We start from the raw sequence: 23,525 nt of genomic DNA, 5'->3' as shown, positions 1-23,525 counted from the left end.
TTATAATATTTTTTATGATTATATGACTTTTGAAATTTGTATAGCTAAAATATTATTATTCTTTACTGAATGAATTGTGTCAAGAAAAAAATTATCTTAATTTTTTGCACAATATAATTTTTCGACAAAGAATTAATTGAACTCCTTCCACCAAAGGTGGAACTACGGTTCTACTTATGTTGTAACATTGACTCATATTTTGTACTTGTGTTAAAAATTCATTTAAGATGTATAAATAATTTATCTAAAATATAGTTAAGCAGTAAACTATTTTTTCTAAAATTCAGAATTAATAAACTCAAAATCTGAACTTCGCCTTTGGTCTTCACTAAAGGTAGATCCACCCCTAACTTTCACTTGATTCTTTGTATATGTACCTATATAAATTAAATTCATTCTGAACTTATTCCAAATTATAAATTCTAAATTCGTCTTTGATTAGAACTCGACAAATGAAGATGTTTCGTTTTCTTCTCCTTCTCCTTATTCTCCATTTCTCTCACTTCACAAATGGAAAAAAAAACAATCACTTCATATTCCACAAATCATCTTGTTTACACATCTTGCACCAAAGCAAGTTACCCCAAAATTTGCATTAGAACCCTCTCATCATACTCAACCATAAAAACACCAAAAGACTTAGCAAAAGCATCACTAAATGTGAGTATTTCAAGAGCCAACAAAGCATCAAAATTCCTCAAAAATCTCAAAGTGAAAAGCAAAAGAGAAAAAGGGGAACTTGTTGATTGTATAGAGCAAATAGGTGACTCTATACATGAGCTTAGAAAAGCACTTTTTGAGCTAAAACACTTGCATAAAGGGATTGGTTTTAAGTTCCAAATGAATAATTTGGAGACTTGGATTAGTGCTTCTTTGACAAATGATGATACTTGTCTTGATGGTTTCAAAGAAATTGATGGAAAAGTTAGGTATGATGTGAAGAGAAAGATTTCTAATGTTGCAAAGGTTACAAGTAATGCTCTTTACCTCATCAATCTACTTTACAACCGAGGCGGATCCAGAATCTGAAGTTGGCTAGATTCAATATGTTAAAGCTTAATTTACCATATTTGAGTATTTTTAATGACGAATTTTAAGTATATCTTTGTTTTTTGTGTTGAAAATATTGAATTCAGTTCATAAATGCTACTTGATCCATCGATTCAATTTTGATTATGTTATTGCATTTTGTAGATAATTATGATATATTCCTTATGTGATAGTAATTTGATTATAAGCATGAAGTATATTGAGAAAGAATGAATGGTTTTTGAAATTTATTATCTAAAATAAGTCATAAATATTTGTGTAATTATAATTCTATATCGTTACGGATAAAATAAAAAGATTAAAATTAAATTATTTTTAAATATATAAATTTATTATTTTTCTAAAAAAGAAATGCATCATACATTTATAAACTACTATAAATTAAATTGCAATAAAGAGGACTATTTTGTCGGTGCAAATAATTTTTTGTTTATATGTTGGCTTTTTATTTCTTTTTAAATCTTAAAATGCAGTCCAAATTATTACTATTATTACTTTTTTCCCCTTTTAAAATAAAATAAAATAAAATCTAAGGCATCAATAATGTTGGTTCAGTTGGATGTCTCTTTTTTTTTTTTATAAAAAAAATGATAACATTTGAGTTAGGTCATGTGACATACAACGTCCATATGTATTATATAGAAGTTGATTGATTTGGCTATTCAATCGACGATCTACTGATCCTTCTTAATAGTATATGCATATTCTTTGATTTGACTAGAAAGGAAATATTTATTTACGATTGCTATAATACGACTTTTAATTTAGTGGAATTCAATAGTTTTAGTTTGTTCACCAACTAAAAGAATATTTATTTTCCTTCGACTTAGCTTATATTATTTTATTTCCTTACTAATTTATTTGAAAAAAAAAACAACATAATTTTATATTTTAAAATAATTAGAAACTTCACATTTGGTATTTTATTCTTAATAAGAACCTTTTTATAGTCGTACAAATACTATGGCAATGTTTTTAATACACAATCTTCAAAAAAGTCTATTTCTTTGTGAAACTCCGTGTCGATTCAGACTATGTCACATTAATTGGAACTAAGTGATAACTAAATTAAAAAGTGCAGAAAACACTAAATAACCAAAACTTAAAAGAGTTGTTAAAGAGAATAATAGTATGCTATTATTAGAAATGTTCTATAGTAACAACAGTTTTGATACAATAATTTTCGAAAACTATATTGGATTTGAATCAGATATCGGATCAATCTATATATTATGATTGAAAAAGGAAAATCCTACGCGATTTTCCCTTTCTTGTGCTTGCTCCAACAATTATCTATTGGCTACTACGAATACCTTATTCCACTAGAGAAGTCATCGTCATATTACCTTCTGTGAATTTTGACTCCATGTAACTCGAAATCAAGGACCCTAATTCAATTTACCTGACACAAAATGAAGCATATCTTTACGACAAATATAAGAATCAAGACAAGTGTTTTCACGTAGAAACGATAAAAAGTGAAGCAGAGAAGGCAATAACAACAACATACCCAGTGTAGTCCCACAGCGCAGGGTTCAAGGAAGGTAGAGTGTACAGAGACCTTACCTCTACCTCAGAGGTAGAGAGGTTGTTTCAGATAGACCCTAAGCTCAAGAGTAACGGAAGTGAAAGCATAACAACACAAAATAAGACGATAATTGAATCAACAGATAGTAACAGACTCCGACTAGAGATGTCTTAATTTCTTCAATTACTCTTTGTTTCACTAGCTACAACTATAAGGTGATAAAGTTAAAACTTTCAAACTCCCTCTTTTCATGCTTATTATTTCCGTCTTCCTTGATACACGCAACACTCATAACTGAACTTCACATTCAAAATCAATAAGCGTACATACCTTTGGCGTGTTGGGATGGACCAGCCTCGACACTGATATATTTACTTGTAGGGGGCGAATAATATCGATGAATTATGGCCACCAAATCCAAACGAATTCGATATTGCCACCTTAATATCCAATCTTTCTTTTTTCGAACCCACGAGTAAATTTGTATCCTGTTATGCATATAGATATATATCATCAAATCGCCAAGTTGCTGATTTCAACACTAAATTGTTGCAAGAGTGAACCAAGAAAGAGATGAAATATATGAGATGATTCAACCTCATATCATATTAGAGACTCATTTGTAATATGATACTCCCTCCGTTTCAATTTGTTTGTTTGGTTTTGATTTGGCACGGAATTTAAGAAAGTAAAGAAGACCTTTAGAATCTTGGAGTCTTAGACTAAAAACACGTAGAATGTACCAAAATTTCCTTTAATCCTATGGTCTTAAACATGTCATTTGGAATGTTGAAATTCAAGAGTTACCAAAAACGGAAAGAGGCATTCTTTTTTAAAGAGGAAAGTAAGACGAACAAGTTGAAACGGAGGGAATAGAAAATTTGAGATAAAAGACCAATGCAGGTGATGTTAATCGACTTGATACAAGATCATGCTCAAAAGAACGATAAACAATTGAAAATGCAACGAAAAGAGAGCCATACCACACCCTTATCTGGGTTATCAAGATTTATATTCGGATGAACCCATCCAGTTCGTATTGCCTACAAAATCCGTATGAACTCTCTGTCAAGACTTGAGCAACCGATATTTTAGGATGATCAGCACAAAAGAAAATCTTTCGAAATTGGCATGATAGCCTATACATGCTTTCTTTTTATGTAAATAAGCCAGAATAATTGATCTATAATAGTTTGAACCTAAATGGCATGACAACCTATATATGTCGCAATAGTAAAATTCACTCCCTGTAACTCTATATTTGTGTAAACATGTAAATTTAATAGACGATGCGTTACACGAGAAACTAGAAGCAACTCTACTTCAAGGCATATGAAATACAAAGTTACCTGAATAGTTGCTACAGCTTCAACAGCACCAGCAGCTCCTAGCATGTGACCAATCATAGACTTCGTGGAGTTCACTCGTAACTGTAAAACATGGAGTAGCAATTGATTAAAAAGCTGGAAAAAAAAGACTGAAGGAATAGGCATAAACAACAGTAGTTCGGAGAACCTCTAACCTCTGGGTTCTGGCCAAAACAATGTACAATCGCTTGGTACTCTTTGAGATCTCCTGCCGGTGTGGAAGTGCCATGCGCATTAATGTAGTTCACATCTTCCCTGGATACACCAGACTGAGCTAATGCCTTCTCTATGCATAAGATAACACCAGCTCCTGCTTATTTGTGGCAAAGGCAGAGATCAAGTTATTTCATATTATAATTCAATCTACATTACACAAAAACAAGATAGCACGCATTTTTCTCGTAAGTAATCCTAAACACAAAGCAATATTACCTAAAGGCATAATACATAAACAAACACTCAAACTTGGCCTCAACGGGCAAGTAAGCACTCACATCTAGACACCTTAACTCGTCTCTGTCGTCTCTATTGTGTCAGTTAAACACTCCAACTTACAAAATGATTATCTAGACACCTCCAAAATTTATGTGTCGTGTTAGCATCGGGTGTCCACGAGACACAGTCGGGACGAGTTGGAATGTTTAGTCCCCATTTGAGACCAAGTTGAGGTGTCTAGATGTGCATTCTCAAAGTTGGAGTGCTTATTTGACAGTTGAGGCCAAGTTTGAGAGTTTGTTTATGTATTATGGCATACCTAAAAGTTAATACGGAAAAGGGTGCCAGATGGATCCATAAAGACATAAAGATGTTTGCATGCTTAACAATTTGATGTTGTCCACCCAAAAAGAAAACAGATTAAGCTACAAAACTGCTCTACCAATTTAATAAGATGGTTTACAAATTGAATTACATCCGACTTTATAAGATATCTGCAGTTAAAATCCTCACTATTATAGCCCTATCCCGACCTGCCTAGTTTCCCCCTCTGCTGGATAGGGGAATTGAAATATTGAGAAAACAAGGTACCTTCAGGATGAGGCTCGGTCATATGATGAGCATCACATGTAAAGCTTCCACCCAGAAATTCAGCATAGATAGTTGCACCTCTTCTCTGCTCATTCAGACAACGAAATTGAAGAATTATATTATGATACTTTTCTCTTTTGTTTAAGAATCACGAGGAGTACGACAAAGAAAAGCAATCTAATATACTTAATAAATTACCTTGGCATGCTCAAGTTCTTCCAGAAGCAGGACTCCAGCTCCTTCACCCATTACAAATCCATCACGATTCTGTAAAAGAAAAACATGAAAATACGCAATCATTTGCATCCTTTAAAAAATGAGTTGGGCTCCGGTAATGCTATTTTTCATCTTAAGTCAATGAAATCATGTAAATATATCAAAACATGCTGACATGTGAAGGTTCGATCTCATGACATGGAAGCTATAACATTGAAAATGCAAAAACTAATTCATGCAGGAACAAAAATAGAAATACAGAAAGCCCATTTGATCACAACGACTAAGAGCCAGTTCGACTATAACAAGTATTCTAGAATTAGCATTTCCATTCCAGATAAAATTGGTGCATTTCCGAACTCCGACTAGACAACAGCGTGAGAACAAGACGAAAAGAATAACAGGACATTACACTATCCCAAGGCCGAGAAGCTTTAGTAGGTTCATTGTTTCTCTGGGAAAGTGCTCTGCATGCAACAAATCCTCCCAACCCTGCAAAAAGTTAAAATCACTTGAAAAAAAAAAAATTAGCTTGCTAAACCAATAAAGACAAGACGGACGATATATACCAACTGGTTCAATTACTGCCTCTGATCCACCAGAGAGCATCATATCCTGCAATCATATTATTGCTTTGAAGTCCTCCATTAGAGATAATGAAACTTTCTAAATAACAAAATTAAAGGCATGATTTCCAGAACTCTTCACTGATTCAAGGTAAGAAACTTACAGCTTCACCTTTAATGATATGGTTAGCAGCACTTAAAATGCAGAAGTTGCTTGTCGCACATGCTGTTGAAATTGAATAAGTTGGACCCATCCATCCCTGCAGTTTAATTTACAGATAGAAACATAAGATGGAGTTCCTCTTGACATTAAAGCCCAGATAAAACAAAAGATTATAGGCATAGTACGTAAATAGACACTCAAACTTGGTCTCAGTTGGCAAGTAAGCGCTCCAACTTTGAGTATGCACATCTACACACCTCCACTCGTCTCCACTGTGTCATTTGAACACTCCAACTTACAAAATGATCATTTAGACACCTCCAAAATTTATGTGTCATGTCAGCGTCGGGTGTCCACGAGACACAGTGGGGATGAGTTTGAGTGTTTAGTTGTTAGTTGAGACAAGTTGAGGTGGCTGTGCACTCTCATAGTTGGAGTGCTTACTTGCCAACTGAAGCCAAGTTTGAGTGTCGTTTTATGTATTAGCCAAAATTATAAGATTGCCTAACCAGGTCCATGGCAAGCATCGCAGAGCCCATGTTTGTAGTGGCAAATGGTATGCAGAAGGGATTCATCTTCTTATAAGAAATCCTTAAAGATTCTATTGCGTCACTGAAGATCTATAATTCAAGCAAAACCTTTAAGGTTACTCATTTAGTTTGGGACTAGCAAAATTTTTACAACTCGTATACTATTCTGCTTATCAAGCACAAGTGGTTGCTTTCATTAGAAAATTAGATGTCGGAAAGCAAATTGAGCTGAATCCAAGCATACGAAAGCACAAGAAAATGCAACTCCACAAAAAATGAACTTAGTCAACCAATCAGAACATTTAAGAAAGTAAAGAGGATTACCTTCATCCCACCCATACCAGATCCAATCAAAACTCCACATCTTGCTTTATTCAATTCTTTCATTACATCTTCAGTAATTCCGCCATCTAACAATGCCTTCTTACCAGCTGTTAGAGCGTAAAGCATGAACTTGTCCATTCGTTTAGAAAGTTTAGGTGCAATCCAGCCAGCAGTTGATAAAGATTTGATCTCTCCAGCAATTCTCTGCAATTGTACCCCTTTATTAACATCTAAAATATTACATTTAGAGAAAAACTAACCAAAGAAGAAGACGTACTGTTGGAAATTGTGAACAATCAAAAGATTCTATCTCACTTATGCCACTGATACCTTGAAGCAGGTTTTCATAGAACACATCGGGATCCTGACCATTTGGTGTGATCACATCCATTCCTGTCACAACCACTCGCCTTTTCTTGGTTGGTGGTTTCTTCTTTGATGTACCTTCACCTTCCATCACTGGTGGTACCGCAGTGGCCCTTATGCCACCTAGTACAAAATGGGTGCAGAACATCAAAATATATGTACGGTAGTAGATAATTTTAAGCGAACTTCTATTAGAACAATGACATTGATAGCACATGTTGAAACTTGATTATAAACAGCTATTTCGCAAAAAGAAAAAATATTCAAAGATTGATTCCTTCTTATGTATTAGAATACACATTAGAGATAGGCTGAAGAAACAGCCAATAAAACACAGCAACTAAACTACAAACAAACTGCATGACAACTTGCAATCGTATCGACAAAATAACAAGGTATTCCATCAGTTCCAAATTTATATAACAATCTTTCCATGATGGGTCACCAAAAGATTAGACACCATCTCATTTCTATAAAGTTGCAAACATCAAGAACTCAAACTCATTAAACAACTCAGACTGATGTTCTCTCAATCAAACTAAATTTTCTTCTAAACTTCGTATTCAGTCATATACCATCAGAAGACATAAAGGAGTAGACAACTATCAAAAGTAAGGTTAAAATTTCTACCATAGCCAACCTCACCAACTTGAGGCTAAAAGCCATTAACAACTTCAAGATTTGCTTTTTGAAGTTGCAAAGCAGCACCTGTATTATTTTTGAATTTATGGACTCTGACAGAATTTCCCACTCTGAGAATATGCCATGCATAGATTAAATGGGATACACAAATAATGAGCAATACTCTGTCCGTGTCGATTTATTTGTCTTACTTTTTTTTTAATCCATTTTTTTTAAAAAAAATCTTTACAATTTTGGCCACTCTTTAACTAACTTCACACAAGATCTGTTTTAAAATGCAGGATTAAAATGTATTTTGGTACATTTTATGTATATTTGATTTAAAGGCCAAAAGATTTAAAAGTTTTCTTCACTTTCTTTAACTGCATGTCAGGTCAAAAACCAGACAATTAAATTGAAATGGAGGGAGTATGACCTATGAACTCCCAACAACAACAACATAACCAGTGTAATCTCATAAGTAGGGTATGGGGAGGGTGGTGTGTTCGCAGCCTCACCCCTGTATTGAGGTTGAGAGGTTGTTTCCGACAGACCCTCAGCTTAAAATAAAGCATATCCAAGCAGTTAGGAAAAGGTAACAACAACGAAATAATGTGAAATGAAAAGCAATACACAACATACAAACAAAAGATCAGTAACTGACAACAAAATAATACGATAATCGAAGCGTGCACACACACCAAAAAAATAATTAAAAAACAAACTTTTACCTTGTTGGGCACTGCCACTAAATTTGCTCTTCCAACAACCAGGATGACCACTTCTCCATCCATCAACTGAACAAAAACCATTACTCACTAAACAAGAATTACAAAATGAAAGTCCATTGCAAGTCTTGGAATACTGAAACTTAGCCAAAACACATCTAATTTTCTTCTTATTTCCTACACCAACTTTACAATTATGCTTAGAAAACCCAAAAAAATCCTTTTTTGCCCCATTTTCACAAACAGCGGACATGCATGCAACAACAGATACCATTGATGAAGACATTCTTGATTCTTGATTCTTGATTCTTTATCCAATTTCCAATCAAAAATCAAATATTTTTTCCCTTATACTAACATCAAACAACATAAAAACACAAATGGGGTTTCTTTAAAATGAAGCAAAAAATGCTACAAAAACAGAATTTTTCAACAAATAAATGGCATTAAATATGTGGGCCGTGGGGTTTCCTAAATCTGAGAGAAAAGTATGGTTATTTTCTGGATCTCTGTGCTCACAACCTATAAAACTCTCCAAATGACTAAAAAATCATTAAAAAAAATCTTCCATAGAGAAAGACAAGTAACATTAGAGCCTCAAGAAGCTAAAGTTTCAAACTTTGCCATTATAAGCAAATGTACACTCCATAAAACTTAAAAGGTGTATTTACTTTTTTCCATCCATCTAACAAACTATCTATGTTTACACTTCTTTTTTTTCCGCACTTCACATTGGAGCTTTGATAAAATTTGAATCGTGTATTATAAAGCCTATTTCGGGGTGACCGCGCTTTGAAAAGGATTTTATCTATACTCAAAGCTCGAACTTGAATCATCTGGTTAAGAGTGCAGTAGTTTCACCATTACACTACAACACATACTGGTTATATTAACACTTTTCGTTAATACACATTTACTAATAAATTTCTTAATATAAGTTACTATTAGAATACAATTATTGAGTTCAATCAAATTTGTATTTGGACTTTTAGCTCCTAAAAAATTGTTCTGAATTTCGTGTTAAGTTAAAATCATATAAATAAATTGAAACAGATGAAGTAGTTATAAGAGGGAAGTATTGAAAATATCCTTGAATTAATTGGAGCAAATGGTTAGTTTCATTCCTAAACTATTGACCGTCTTAAAAACATCTCATTTATTTGACTAATTGAACTTAAATACACCCCGATTTTCCACATGACATAGCAAGTTAGCATGAAGTTTTTAATAAAAAATCGCGAAAAGTGTTGAAAACACCCTAAACTTGACGAGAATTTAAGGGTGTATTTCAATCATGTTGCAAAATCGAGGGTATATATATTTAAGTTCAATTAGTCAAATAAAATGATATTTTTAAAATTATCAATAATTTAAAGATGAAACTAATAATTTACACTAAATTTAAATTTAAAGGGGTTTGCGATGCTTTCTCTCTGGAGTGTTAAACAACCTTAGTAGGTTAGGTAGATGCTAGTAATTGCTAGAGTATATTTGATGGCCAAAGTAAATGCAAAATTAATTAACACGTTTGAATATTCATTTAAATATTAAAAATTAAATAGTAAATAATTAAAAATATTTCTTTTTCAACCTTAATTTTTTCAAAAAGAAAAAAAAATCAAAAGTGACATGTTCATTATAGACGAATTCATGACTTGATTTTTATGAATTTTAAATTTTAGTAACTAAGTTTTAAATTATTGTTTTATACATATCAACATTACATTTATAATTTTATCATAGTTAAATGAAACATTAAGGTAAGATAGAATAATTTATTTATTTTTTTGGTGGAATAGGAATTAACTATAGTTAAAGGGTATTAGTTACATATGATAAAAACACAAAAGGTTTCACCATATATGTGTCATTAACACTTATAATTAAATCAAGTGTTTGACTTTTTATCTCATAAATACGTAATTAAACTTATAATTGATTAACCTATAAAATAACTTAATTGGTCTACCTATGGATTTAGAAGAGCCTAATAATTTTGACTTCTTATCTCATAAATACATCATTAAAATCATTGATTAATAGATTAACCTATGAAATAACTTAATCGTTCCACCTATGGATTCAGAAGAGCCCGATAATTTTGACTCAAATTTTGTATTTATATTAAATTCTATTTAATATATAGAAATAATTTATTCAGAATTTAGTAACTAGACTTTTCTAGAATCTAAAATTCATAAACTTAAAATTCTGACTCTGCTTTCTACATATTATTTCATTGTGAAGTAATATTAGGATACAAACAATAATTAATTAATTAATTACAAATACGTAAAGAATTGTTGTTAAATTAGTTAAATTTGGTAAGACCAAATCGATCATCCAACACTCCAACTTAATTAATCACACAATTAATTCCTGCCAAAAAAACAGCCAATTGCTGCTCTAATTAACTGTTTACATTTATCAACTGTCCAATTTCTATGTGACAAAATTAAATGTATTAATTAGCTTTTGGAAAAAGTAGAAGGTTATTAACAACTTGTTTTTGGATGATTGTTACCTATTGTATCGTGTTGTTATTTTAAACGTAATGTTTATTTTGATTATTTATGTATATTCTATTGTATCATGTTGTGAAATCATATGTTATATAATGATCAATAAAATAGTTTCACCGCCCAAGTTGAAATCATATTTAATTTACTTATAATTAAATAAGTAAATTGAGAATTGCATAGATGTATGAAAAGCCAAAATATTCTTGTTCAATGATAGAGAGGCCTGCAATGAGTAATTAGTAATGTTTAGCCCAATATATTATTATAGGCTTTATAAAGTGAGAGAGCATATTCACTTTATAAATTTGTTGATAATAATATCTTACTCATAATATTAGCTTTTGCTTGAGCATTTATGACTTTGTTGATTAATATCTAGTTCATAATACTAACGTCACTTGAGCATCAAGCGATTTTGTTGGCCAACATCTGACTCACAATACTACAACTTTATTGTCCAACATCTACTTCATAAGTTTGCTTCGTGCTCACACTATTACAACTTCGTTAGTTAAAATCTGACTTACAATACTAGCCTCCACTTGAACCAAGCAACTTAATTGTCCAACATCTGACTCACACTACGACTTTATTGGCCAACATCTAACTTACAATATTAACCTTCACTTGAGCACCAAGTGACCTTGTTGACCAACATCTAACTCACAATACTACGACTTTGTTGGCCAATATCCAACTCATAATACTTATTGAGTTAACGACTTTATTAACTAACATCTAGCTCACAATACTACGACTTTATAATCAACATGTAACTCATAATACTAGCTTCCATTTGAACACCAACAATTTTATTTGTTAATATCTGACTCACAATACTACGACTTTGTTTGTCATAATTGGTGATGCATCATTTCTTTGATCCAAATCATCTACTTCTTTGATCCAGCTCCACCTCAGGCCCAATTGTCTATTCCCATCAACTCTTCTCAAGTGCTCTCTCTGTCCCTAATTATTTGTCCATTTTTGCATTGACACACCTATTAAGAAAATAATAATTGACATAGTGAGTTTACCATTTTACCTCTATTAATTATGAAGTTGATGAATTAAAACCTTAAGATTCTCAAAAAATTCTACTTTTTTCAAAGTAATCAATTGAGGGTATTAGGGACAACTAAAAAAAAAAAGTAGACAAGTAATTAGGAACAGAGGATATATTATAATTGCGTACTATTTAAAGGCTCAAGAATCTCTCTTCTCAAGTATTATAATTGCGTACTATTTATAGGCTCAAGAATCTCTCTTTCGCCTTTTTTTTTTAAGTAAGATTAATAAACCTCATATCTTCAATTATAATTAAGCTTGAAAATCTCTCTTTCGCCTTTTCTATTTCTCCATATCTCATATGTAATTAGCTTGTTCATTTGCCCAAATTACGATCTAACGATTAATTTGCTCACATCTACTTAAATATTACTCCCTCAATTCCAAATTTTAGTCAGTTCAAAAAAGAATGACATATTTTTATATTAAGTAACAATTTAATTATAAAATATCTATTTTACCCTTAATGAAATGATTTAGGGCCACACAAATTTCAATCAATTATTTTAAACCATAAATTTTAAAAATCATTTTTCTTTTTGGATTCGATGTCAAATTAAACTACCCCACATAAAATAAACTGGAGAAAGTATATGTTAAAAAAGAAATTATTCATTAATTAAACACTCACAACATTTTCTTGATTACAAAGAGCAAGTAGAATACACACACAACCTTAGACAAACTACAAACACGCATTAACAAACCAAAAGACTTACACTCGATTTGGATAATTGTTACCCATTATTTCATAATATAATATATTGTATTATATCGTACGATAAATACAATATTTGAATAGACTATATTGTTCCATTTTTAACAGAGGACTTTCGACAAACACTTGATCTGCAACTTTTTTTCAACCAGAAATATCAATGGCTTTCACTTCAGGTTTCTTCCCTTCTTCTTTAGGAACAGTTACAGTAAGCACTCCATTCTCCATCGCAGCCTTAATTTCCTCCATTTTCACATTCTCCGGCAACCTAAACCTCCTTACAAACTTACCACTACTCCTCTCCATACGGTGCCATTGATCATTCTTCTCCTCTTGTTCTTTACTCCTCTCACCACTAATCTGCAAAATCCTTCCTTCTTCAACTTCAACTTTCACTTCCTCTTTCTTAATCCCAGGTACATCCACTTTAAAGACATGGGCTTCCGGGGTTTCTTTCCAATCGATTTTCACATTTGCGAAAACAGAGGTTTCATTAACAGATGATGGGGGGTTTGCAATTGGGAAACCTTCGAGTGGATCCCATATGTCTAGTGAAAATGGGTCGAAGATGTTGCTCCGGCGACCACCAAAGAAAGTTGGAATCAGAGACATTTTAGCTCAAAATTGGGTTGTGTAAAACAGAGTATAGAGTATAAAAGCTTGAGTTTTTGGTTTCAATTGAAGTGTTTGATTTGGTTGATGATGAAGGAGATGAAATTGCAGTCATATTTATAGGTGACGAAACCAGAAACTTTAGCAATTGCAGTGTAATCTAGGATCTTCTTGTAGTTTTGGGAACAGAGGAAGAGGTCTCTACAATATTCCACACAGTTCTTTAACTTTTTTATTATTATTATAATTGTTATGTCGTGTTAGTTTATAAGTGCATCTCGATTAATTTCAGTTTTAGTTTTATGATCTTGATAAGAATTTGGAGGTGAGGGTCAAGGTGAACCCCGATTAACGATGAGAAGCGGAATTTAAAATCTCTTTCCTTCAACATCAAAACGTTTGTATTTATGTATCTCTTTTATCAAGTAAAGTGCTTAAAAGGATCAAATTATGAGAACGAATTTATAAAATATTTTTCATTAATAAGTATTATGTAACTTTATTTAACAAAAATAAGACTAATCAAGAAAAAAAAGATTCTTTGTGCTAAATTTAAATTAAAAACTTATGATTTTTGACATACTTTATAGAACACTAAGTACAGACAAAATAAAATAACTTTTAAGTAATAGTAAAATATTCAATCTAGAGACAAATATTTTGATTTTTGATTTTTAAAAAAAGACTCAAATCTACTATTACATAATATTCATCAATTCAATAATATAATTTTTTACTTGTCACTTTCAGAACAGAACCATCAACATTTCAACTAATATATCACTCAAACAACTATAAATTAGTGAAAAAAATACACTTCAATATAAAATAACCTTCTTTTATACCGTGAATAAATTGTAAAAGCCTCTTATCCCTTATTTGAATAATTGTTAGCTATTGTATTATATTATACTATTAGTTTATATATCATATTTATTTTAAATACTACTTAAATTTTATTATATCATATCATTTAAATATTCTTAGATAATGTTAAAAAATCTTATCTTGTATAACAATTGATTTGAATCGATAGCACCGTTACTTTAATTTATTTAAATATTATATATAGATGAAATAATACGTGACAACCATCCAAACGAGGTGTTACTATTCATATCAAATCAAAAAGGAGAAAGAAGATGCTAGATTAGCCTGGAACTGTAACAAAGTTTCTATGGAATACTCTCAAAGAAGATCCTAGATTATACTTGAATTGCTAAAGTTTCTGGACCTATAAATATCACTGCAACTTCTCTCCTTCATCATCAAACACTTCAATTGAAACCAAAAATTCAAGCTTTATACTCTATACTCTGTTTTCTACAACCCAATTTTGAGCTAAAATGTCTCTGATTCCAACTTTCTTTGGTCGGAGCATTATCGTCGACCCATTATCACTAGACAAATGGGATCCACTCGAAGGGTTTCCAATTGCTAACCCTACATCCTCTGTTCGTGAAACCTCTGTTTTTGCAAATGCAAGAATCGATTGGAAAGAAACCCCGGAAGCTCATGTTTTTAAAGTGGATGTACCTGGGATTAAGAAAGAGGAAGTGAAAGTTGAAGTTGAAGAAGGAAGGATATTGCAGATTAGTGGTGAGAGGAGTAAAGAGCAAGAGGAGAAGAATGATCAATGGCACTGTATGGAGAGGAGTAGTGGTAAGTTTGTAAGGAGGTTTAGGTTGCCGGAGAATGTGAAAATGGGGGAAATTAAGGCGGCGATGGAGAATGGTGTGCTTACTGTAACTGTTCCGAAAGAAGAAGAGAAGAAGCCTGAGGTGAAAGCCATTGATATCTCTGGTTGAAAAAAAGTTGCAGATCAAGTGTTTGTTGAAAGTCCTCTCTCAATAATGTTTGTGTTTTGGTTTGTTATGTGTGTTTGTAATTTGTCTAAGGTTTTGTGTGTATTTTAACTTGATCTTGTAATCAAGAAAATGTAATGTGAGTTTAATAATGAATAATTTCCTTTGAACATATACGCAAATTTTACGTATATTCTATCCTTCTTATTAGATAGGCAATGGGGAAGCATGATGTTGCTCTTTATTTTTATTAGGACAGTTCGATGCATTAAGCATCTCACGTTTATACATGTCTTTTGTCATTCTCATTGTGGGGAGGTATGATGTTGCTCTTAACTTGCCCTTCACATTCTAATTGTGGGAGGCAATGGGGAAGCATGATGTTGCTCTTTACTTTTATCAGAACAGTTAGGTGCATTAAACATTCCACATTCATGCATATATGAGTTTGAATTCTATCAAACTCATTCTGTCAAAACAGTTTGATGCACCAAGCATGCACTAAGCATATATACATTCAAGCATGCACTAAGCATATATACATTCATGCATATATGGTTCTTTAACTTCTGTCATGTCAGTTTGATGCACCAAGTATTCAACATTCATGCATATATAGAAACTTAGGAAGTCAGTTTGATGCACTAAGCATTCCACGTTCACACATATTTGGGTCTTAACTTCTGTCAAGGCAGTTTGATGCACTAAACATTCCACATTTAGGGCCTCAACTTCGGTTGGGACAGTCTGGTACATTAAGCATCTTACAGTCCAGGTACGAAAACTTGACTTCTGCAAACTAAACAAGAAAAGGCACTTCCAGAACTGGATTCTGCACTAGATATTGATCATTAATTTGCAAAAGTATTATTCCAAAATGGTTACAACATTCTCCTCTTTGATATACTACACTGCAAAATACTGGTATGAGAATGAACTGACTTGTTATATAAATAACAAAACATCTACTGAAGCACAGCAATTACATCAGATGCCCTCAATGTGATGTACTCTGAACCATCAGCTCCTTTGAAGTCATTGCCAGCATATTTGGAATACAGAACTGTATTTCCAGGAGATACTGAAAGTGCTTTCCTTTTCCCTTCCTCGTCGAGAGGACCAGGTCCAACAGCTATCACCTGTTTTCAACCACGGAAAAGGTAAACGATATCAACAAGAGTTCAAATTCTACACGCTTAACGTTTTCCACTAACGCGTCACCTAAAAGATAACTACATGTTGATGATGGTGTAAATTCTTTCACTGTCACAAGTCATTTGGCTCACATCGTAGTTGTACGAGAAACTATAATGCAAGAATAGCAATGAGATTTCCCAGCGCATTGTAAATACGTGTATTCTTATTTCACATTTTATCCCACATAATGTAATGTAGCTATTATTAGATAAAGCCAACACATACCAATTTTATGTTGGAATTGGTTATTTCAAACCATCAACCAAATGACTCCGAAGTGTATGAATTATCTCCATTGCTAGTGCTCTTTAAAAATGCTGCTGCACGTGTGTCGGATCCTCTAAAAGATACTATTTTTAGAGCGTCCGACAGGCATCCATAGACATTTTCAAAGATTCCGAGAAACATAGATAACAAGTATATCCTATCAACAAGTATTATGGGAGTAATAATACTAGCTGAACTGCAGGGTGCATATTTTTACCGTGCCAAATGAAGGTTTCTCCTTTGCAGCCTGGCTCAAAAACAATCCCCCAGTAGTTTTTTCCTCAACTTCAGCCACCTGAAAAAAAATTCAAAACTCTCATCAACCAAAACTTAATACTAAAAAAAGGGAATTAATGGTCGAAGACACACCAAAACTATCACTTTCTCACACTCCAACCATCAGTTGTTTTCTTTTTCTACTGAAATAATCATCATTGATATATTAAAACACACCTCGAAGTTGATTAGGCCAATTATCAGCTGTTTCCTTTTCCTATCTGAACTATCACTATCTATTCAACTAGGTGTGTCTTAATACATAGATGATCATGATAGTTAAGGTAGAAGAAGGCATGGATGGTGATAGTTCATGTACGTAAAAGGAACAAGTGATAGTTGGGATGTGAAAATAGCGAAAAAAATGATAGTTTTGGTATACTTTTGACAAGGCGTAGATGGAAATAGTTCAGGTAGATAAAAGGAACAATTGATTATATTGGGATATGAAATTCGTGACAAGCCATAGATGGTAATAGTTCAGGTAGATAAAGGAAACAATTGATAATTGGGATATGGAACTCGCGGACAAAATGATTATTCGGGTGTGTTTTTTACCATTATCCGAAGAAAATGATATTGGAGAACAGCAAATAATGTAGAAATATTTATCAAACAGAGTATGCACCATTTAATCAAAATATAGATGCCACAGAAAAGAAACAAATAAAAGAGCAATAGCAACAAACCTTGATTAGAACTCTGTCATTCAAGGGCTGCAGATCCTTGATATCATCTGTCTCAAGAATACCAACAATGTCATCCTCTTTCAAAATCAGGTGCTTTGATCCATCAAACTCCAGTTCAGTTCCCGCATATTTCGAGTACAGCACTTGGGTACCATTCTACACGTAATACGATCCGTTTAGAAAAATGATCAACCAAGCTTAGAAGACATGTTGAGTATGACATTGATTACGGAACTACCTTTATACTAATTTCCACTGTAGTCTTGCCAATTGAATGACCCTCCCCAACAGCAACAACCTCGCCTCCTTGTGGCTTCGACTGTGCTGACATTGGAAGCAGGATGCCGCCTACACTCTTCTCCTCTGCAGTCTTAATCTTCACCAGAACTCTATCACCCAATGGTTTGAGTGAAGTGTACTGCGCGAACAACAACAACAGAACAAGGAAGCATATAAATATGAAAACTTCCCCGACTGACAAAACTAGACTCTGAAAACCACTAGATACTAAAATTGATTAATACAATCAACTAACCGAATGCAGAAAATAACAGATATAACCATGTTCAACGAATTCATCTTTGGTTTTCAAATACATATTTGACAGAAGATATCTATTTTATCCAGGCTATGAATGCCAGAACCCAGCTCACTGACTTGGAAAACAAGAACACAATAGGCAACAACCCAATAACAACGTCATCACGTAGCTTAACCAACCACAGACAAAGCTACATAGACATCAGAACAGTCAGCTTAACTCAATTAGCAACTTACTTTAAGCAGTCCAATTTTGTGTTGAAAGTAAGTGGTTCGGAAAACTATTCCCAGCAGAATACATCTACCAATACTCTTAACTCTAATTTACAAATTGCAACTTTGACAAACGAAAAGTTGACATGGTCGTATAACAACAAATTTGGGAACAGTGGAAAGAACCCATCAAGGTGATTCTACCTACCTTCGCAAGCTATTAGATTTCAAGCAAAACATAAAACAAGAACTATACAAGAAATAAACCAAACTATATACCTTGGGGGATACGACTGTTGAAGCCTTAACGACAAGTCCATGAAACAACCTGCTATTCTGCTTTAAAGGAGCGAAAGACGAAACCTTTAAATTACTTGTGGACCTAAGCCCCTCAAAGGATGCAAAACCCTTGGCAGAAATGGATGACGCGGTCAGCTGAGTTGTCGCCATTCCTTTCTGAGCTCAATCAAGAAACCCCACAACAGAAATGGTCAATATCCTCAAATACCAGTAGCCAAAAGTGTACAAGTATGAATAAAAACTCAAGAATTATGAATGTAATCAAGAACCCCACAACAAATGGTACCCCACATGCAAAAAGAGCAAAACCAAAGGTAAGAACCATATAATTGTGAACTAAATCAATCCCCACAACAAAAAGGGTAAAACAGCAGCTCCAGACAAGCAAAAATAGTAAAAATTGTGACTAGCTATAGAATTAAAGATAAAAGCAGCACAGCCAGAAGCAAAAATAGGAACAGTTACAGATAAGAACCATAACATTCGGAACTAAATCAAGAACCCCACAACAAAAATAGCACAGCAGAAGCAAAATTATGGTAAATTGAAAGACAAAAATTCAAAAATGTTAGTCAATGATAATAAAGGTAGCACCTTTATTGGAAAATTGGTTTCACTAATAGCAAAGGAGAAGTTTTCTCTAGATAAGAACCATAAAATTCTGAACTAAATCAAGAACCCCTATACAAAAATGGTCACAAGAACAGCAAATAGAAGCAAAAATATAGTAAATTTAATGAGAAAAGCTCAAGAATTTCAATCAAATCATAAAAAAGGAAGTACCTTTATTGGCAAAATTGGTTTGACTGGTAGCAATGGAGAGGTTTTCTCTACTATGGAGTGAGGAGTGAATAAGGGGTGTGTTTTAGACTGTTTGAAGATAAAATGTGTAGAGTTGTTAAGGATAACAAAACCCTAGAAGTTTCTAAGAGGGGACTTTTTCTTCTTATTTTCAAAAAAGAAAAAAGAAAAAAAAAATTGTGTTTATCGAAAATCGCATTTTTATCTAACAATAACATTCCACTTATGAGGCTATACTTGATACTATTGTTGCTATTGTTCTTTTTCTTTTTTCGTCCAAACTTGGAAGGGGACGAGATACTCGTATAACTATTTAGTGTCATCTAACCCGTAATTGCAATGACCCAATAGTAAGAGCAGAACTTAACCAACTATTGTAGAAAGATCTTATTAAAAAAAATAACGTGGTAAAATTTTTACTTTGAATTTGGAGATAATGTATTAATCGAACAAAGAAATACTATCTCAGTCTCACTTGGGCAATAATTTCTTTTTTAAAAAAAAATAAAAATTTATGATATTAAGTATGTTAAACATTTGAGTAGATTTTTCACGTTTATGCATTGTGTATTTGATTATGTTTCCTTTGAAATTGGCAATATCGGAAACAACCTTTCTACTAAATATTTATTCCGCTGCATCAACATCATCAAACAAAGAGATCTTTACGTAAATACACAATCCAATTCATTGTTTACTTTTTCTAATTGATATGAGAATGAGCATATCAATAACGTATTCAGTGTGATCCCATTGTAAAAGCTTAACGCTATACAAACCTTACTCTTACCTTACATGAGATAGAGAAGTTGTTTTTAATAGAGCACGACTTTAGAAAAACGTAATACAAGAGTGAAAGAAGCTCAGATGAAAATACTAAAAAGAAAAAAATATTGACAATAAAAATAATAAGGTAACCAAAGAAAAAGAAGCAAACAGTATTAATAAAAATGAAGAATAAGATAATAATAGAATAATATTGAAAAGAGAAGAGCTCTCCTCCTAAAAAAAAAAGAAATCGCTCGACTACCTACTAACATTCTCTCCTAATCTAGGGTCATGACCCTCGATGAGCAGAAGATGTGTCATGTTCTCTCTAATCACCTCTCTTCAATTCTTCTTCGATCGAAAAGAGTGATTATTCATCTATGAAAGCACAGCCTTTACATCAGATGCCCTTAATGTGATATAATCAGAGCCATCAGCTCCTTTGAAGTCATTGCCAGCATATTTGGAATACAAAACTGTATTTCCAGGGGATACTGAAAGTAATGTCCTGTTTCCTTCCTCATCAAGAGGACCGGGACCAACGGCTACTACCTGTTACAATCACGGAAAAGGTAACCGATTTCAGCAAAAGTTTAACTTTCATACACTGACGTTTTTCACAATCAGGTCACCTAAAAGATATCGACAGGTAACTGTTTATAAAAAAGCAAACATTAATAACCTACTATAACATGTTAACATATGCTGATAGCGGAGATTCTTTACGTTTAGGGATCATTTGGTTCACCATCATTAGTTACACGGGGATAATATCAGACACGGGAGAAATAATAAACGGAGTAATACTACTAGCTGAACTGCAGTGTGAATATTTTTACCGTGCCAATCGAAGGTTTCTCCTTTGAGGACTCACTCAAAAACAATCCTCCAGCAGTTTTTTCCTCAGCCTCGGCCACCTGATAAAATGCGATGACCAAATTACCACTAGTCATTCAACGCCACCCGGCTCATGTAACTCATAACATGCAGACGCAAAGCAGACATAGCAAATAATAACGAGATCAAAACATGGCATCCAGATCAGTAAGCAAGAACTACTTTTAAAAAAATAGAATTGGGGGGAAAACGCTCATTATGTACAAATGTTTATCATGCAGAGCGTGTATCGCTTAATCAAATCGTAGATGCCACACAAACAGGGAGATACGGTGTGATAATGACAAACCTTGATTAGAACTCTGTCGTTCAAGGGCTGCAGGTCTTTGATGTCTTCTGTTTCGAGAATACCAACAATGTCATCCTCTTTCAAGATCAGGTGCTTTGATCCATCAAACTGCACTTCGGTTCCCACATATTTTGAGTACAACACTTGGGTACCAGTCTACACAATAAGATCATTTTTAGAAAAAGATCGGCCACGCATAAAAACAAGGTTGAACACATAACTTGATTATGAAATTACCTTCACACTAATTTCCACTTTACTCTTCCCAATTAAACGACCCTCTCCGACAGCAACAATCTCACCTCCTTGTGGATTTGACTGTGCTGTTGTTGGAAGTAGGATACCACCAACAGTCTTCTCCTCTGCAGTCTTAATCTTCACCAAAACTCTATCACTCAAAGGTTTAACTGAAGTGTACTGCACGAACAACAAGAAGAGAATAAAGAAAATGATAAATATGAAAACTTTCCTGCGAGAACAACAACGGAAACACTCAGCCTATGAAATATCAGAATCACAGCTCTTCCGCGAGGAAACTAGTCGTGTAGTTTAACCAACTGCATGAGATAGCAACTCAGTAACACATCAGAAAAGTGATCTTAAATTAGTTAGTAGCTTGATAGCCAACTTCCCCGTTGAGAGCAATAAAGCTAATTAACAACATTGACTCACAAAAATTTGATATAGTAGAAATATGGTTGGCGGACAATTTTCACCACGGGGATTCAAAATATAAGGAAATAAACACACGAAGAAGCCAAGGGTATTCAACATTTGTTACGTAAGTAGATAAAAAAGAGTTTTAACCCCTTATATATAGTATAATTTTCCCATGAAGGGGTTTGGATGACCCCCTAGCTTTGCCCATGAATTAGCAATCAATTCGGAAGCAGAAAAAACCCATCAAATTAATTCTTCCTAGCTATTATAGCTAACTAACTTAATGAAATAAAGAAGTAAATGCACGAAGAAGCCAACAGGATTCATCATCTACTATATTACAACATTGACTCACCAAAACATGACATAGTAGAACATCAGTGGCATACCCATATTCTCACTAAGGGAGCTCCAAATATATTGAATTAAGCTAACGATTCAACATCTACTATATATACAGTGTAATTTTCCACCGAAACGCCCTTTAGCATTGGCAACTAATTAGGGAGCCCAAAAATCCCATCAAGTTAATTCTTCCTATCTATTCAGCTACTATAACTAACTAACTAAACTAATGAAACAAAACAAGAACCAACGGAGCAAAAGACAGCAAATTTGCATACCTTAGGAGCAACAACAGTTGCAGCCTTAACAACAAGTCCATGAAAAAACCTCATATTCTGCTTCAAATGACCAAAAGATGCAATCTTTACATTACTAGTAGACCTAAGTCCTTCAAATGAAACAAACCCTTTAGCAGATATGGATGATGCTGCCATCTGAGTTGTTACCATTTCTTCTGAGCTAAAAAATCAAGAAACCCCACAAACAAAAAAGGGTCAATTTCTTCATTAACCAAAAGCAAAAAGAATTCAATAAGATAAAAATTCAAGATTTGTTAATTAAGTCAAGAATACATTAACATAGAGAAACCCCACAAGCCAAAAAATAGTAAATTTAAAGATAAACTCAAGAATTTCAATCAATCATGAAAAAGGAAGTACCTTTATTTGGGAAAATTGGTTTTGAGTGAGTAAATGAGATGTGTGTTTAGACTGTGGAAGATACAAAGGGATAACAAAATAGGTCCAAAAACAAGGGATTTTTTTTCTTTTTTTATTTTTGGTTACATATAAAATTATTTCCAATATATGATACATTAAAAAAAAATAACTCTTAAATCAAAACTGACTTAGATACACTCTAGTTTACAATATTATGTATCTTACCAGATTTTGGTGCCTACAGATATGTTCAGGTATATGTATCTCAAATAGATGGGGTCAAATTTAGGTATAATTTATTTTAGATACATTATATTCAAGTGGATTCGCTTATATCTGGGATACATAGCAAATCTCGTTCGCGTTCCTCGCCACTCTCTCATGTATCTAGAGAGAGTCACTCTAGATACATAC

At 33.2% G+C, this 23,525-nt stretch overlaps 6 protein-coding genes across 6 annotated transcripts; 2 read left to right on the top strand and 4 right to left on the bottom strand.

The window, feature by feature from the left end:
• The first annotated feature begins 462 nt into the window (after positions 1-462).
• On the top strand, positions 463-1,030 carry LOC125811588 (pectinesterase inhibitor 3-like). The gene has a single exon (XM_049491109.1). It carries the CDS (start codon positions 511-513, stop codon positions 1,027-1,029), a length of 519 nt encoding a protein of 172 aa, XP_049347066.1. The 5' UTR covers positions 463-510; the 3' UTR covers position 1,030.
• Positions 1,031-2,910: 1,880 nt separating this feature from the next.
• Positions 2,911-8,776, bottom strand: LOC125811798 (3-oxoacyl-[acyl-carrier-protein] synthase II, chloroplastic-like). The gene is made up of 13 exons (XM_049491341.1): positions 8,489-8,776; positions 7,048-7,259; positions 6,771-6,974; positions 6,426-6,536; positions 5,918-6,013; positions 5,757-5,802; positions 5,600-5,679; positions 5,170-5,238; positions 4,972-5,056; positions 4,101-4,255; positions 3,928-4,008; positions 3,562-3,621; positions 2,911-3,066 (listed from the first exon to the last, which is right to left on the bottom strand). Exons 1-13 carry the CDS (start codon positions 8,769-8,771, stop codon positions 2,950-2,952), a joined length of 1,599 nt encoding a protein of 532 aa, XP_049347298.1. The 5' UTR covers positions 8,772-8,776; the 3' UTR covers positions 2,911-2,949.
• A 3,889-nt stretch (positions 8,777-12,665) lies between these two features.
• LOC125811621 (18.2 kDa class I heat shock protein-like) lies at positions 12,666-13,415 on the bottom strand. The gene has a single exon (XM_049491144.1). The coding sequence runs from the start codon at positions 13,403-13,405 to the stop codon at positions 12,938-12,940; it is 468 nt and encodes a 155-aa protein (XP_049347101.1). The 5' UTR covers positions 13,406-13,415; the 3' UTR covers positions 12,666-12,937.
• Positions 13,416-14,691: 1,276 nt separating this feature from the next.
• Positions 14,692-15,384, top strand: LOC125811628 (18.2 kDa class I heat shock protein-like). Its single transcript, XM_049491153.1, has one exon. The coding sequence runs from the start codon at positions 14,752-14,754 to the stop codon at positions 15,211-15,213; it is 462 nt and encodes a 153-aa protein (XP_049347110.1). The 5' UTR covers positions 14,692-14,751; the 3' UTR covers positions 15,214-15,384.
• A 670-nt stretch (positions 15,385-16,054) lies between these two features.
• Positions 16,055-19,595, bottom strand: LOC125811611 (20 kDa chaperonin, chloroplastic-like). The gene is made up of 6 exons (XM_049491131.1): positions 19,476-19,595; positions 18,672-18,848; positions 17,878-18,057; positions 17,640-17,795; positions 16,892-16,969; positions 16,055-16,349 (listed from the first exon to the last, which is right to left on the bottom strand). Exons 2-6 carry the CDS (start codon positions 18,840-18,842, stop codon positions 16,176-16,178), a joined length of 759 nt encoding a protein of 252 aa, XP_049347088.1. The 5' UTR covers positions 18,843-18,848; positions 19,476-19,595; the 3' UTR covers positions 16,055-16,175.
• A 977-nt stretch (positions 19,596-20,572) lies between these two features.
• On the bottom strand, positions 20,573-22,905 carry LOC125811612 (20 kDa chaperonin, chloroplastic-like). Its single transcript, XM_049491132.1, has 5 exons — positions 22,731-22,905; positions 21,685-21,864; positions 21,448-21,603; positions 21,101-21,178; positions 20,573-20,813 (listed from the first exon to the last, which is right to left on the bottom strand). The coding sequence occupies exons 1-5, from the start codon at positions 22,899-22,901 to the stop codon at positions 20,640-20,642; spliced, it is 759 nt and encodes a 252-aa protein (XP_049347089.1). The 5' UTR covers positions 22,902-22,905; the 3' UTR covers positions 20,573-20,639.
• Positions 22,906-23,525: the final 620 nt, after the last annotated feature.

This window comes from Solanum verrucosum, unplaced genomic scaffold (genome assembly GCF_900185275.1).
Source record: "Solanum verrucosum unplaced genomic scaffold, falcon-dt-bn FXZP01000238.1, whole genome shotgun sequence".
NCBI classification, from domain to species: Eukaryota; Viridiplantae; Streptophyta; class Magnoliopsida; order Solanales; family Solanaceae; genus Solanum; species Solanum verrucosum.
This window is presented reverse-complemented; position numbering and strand designations above follow the sequence as displayed.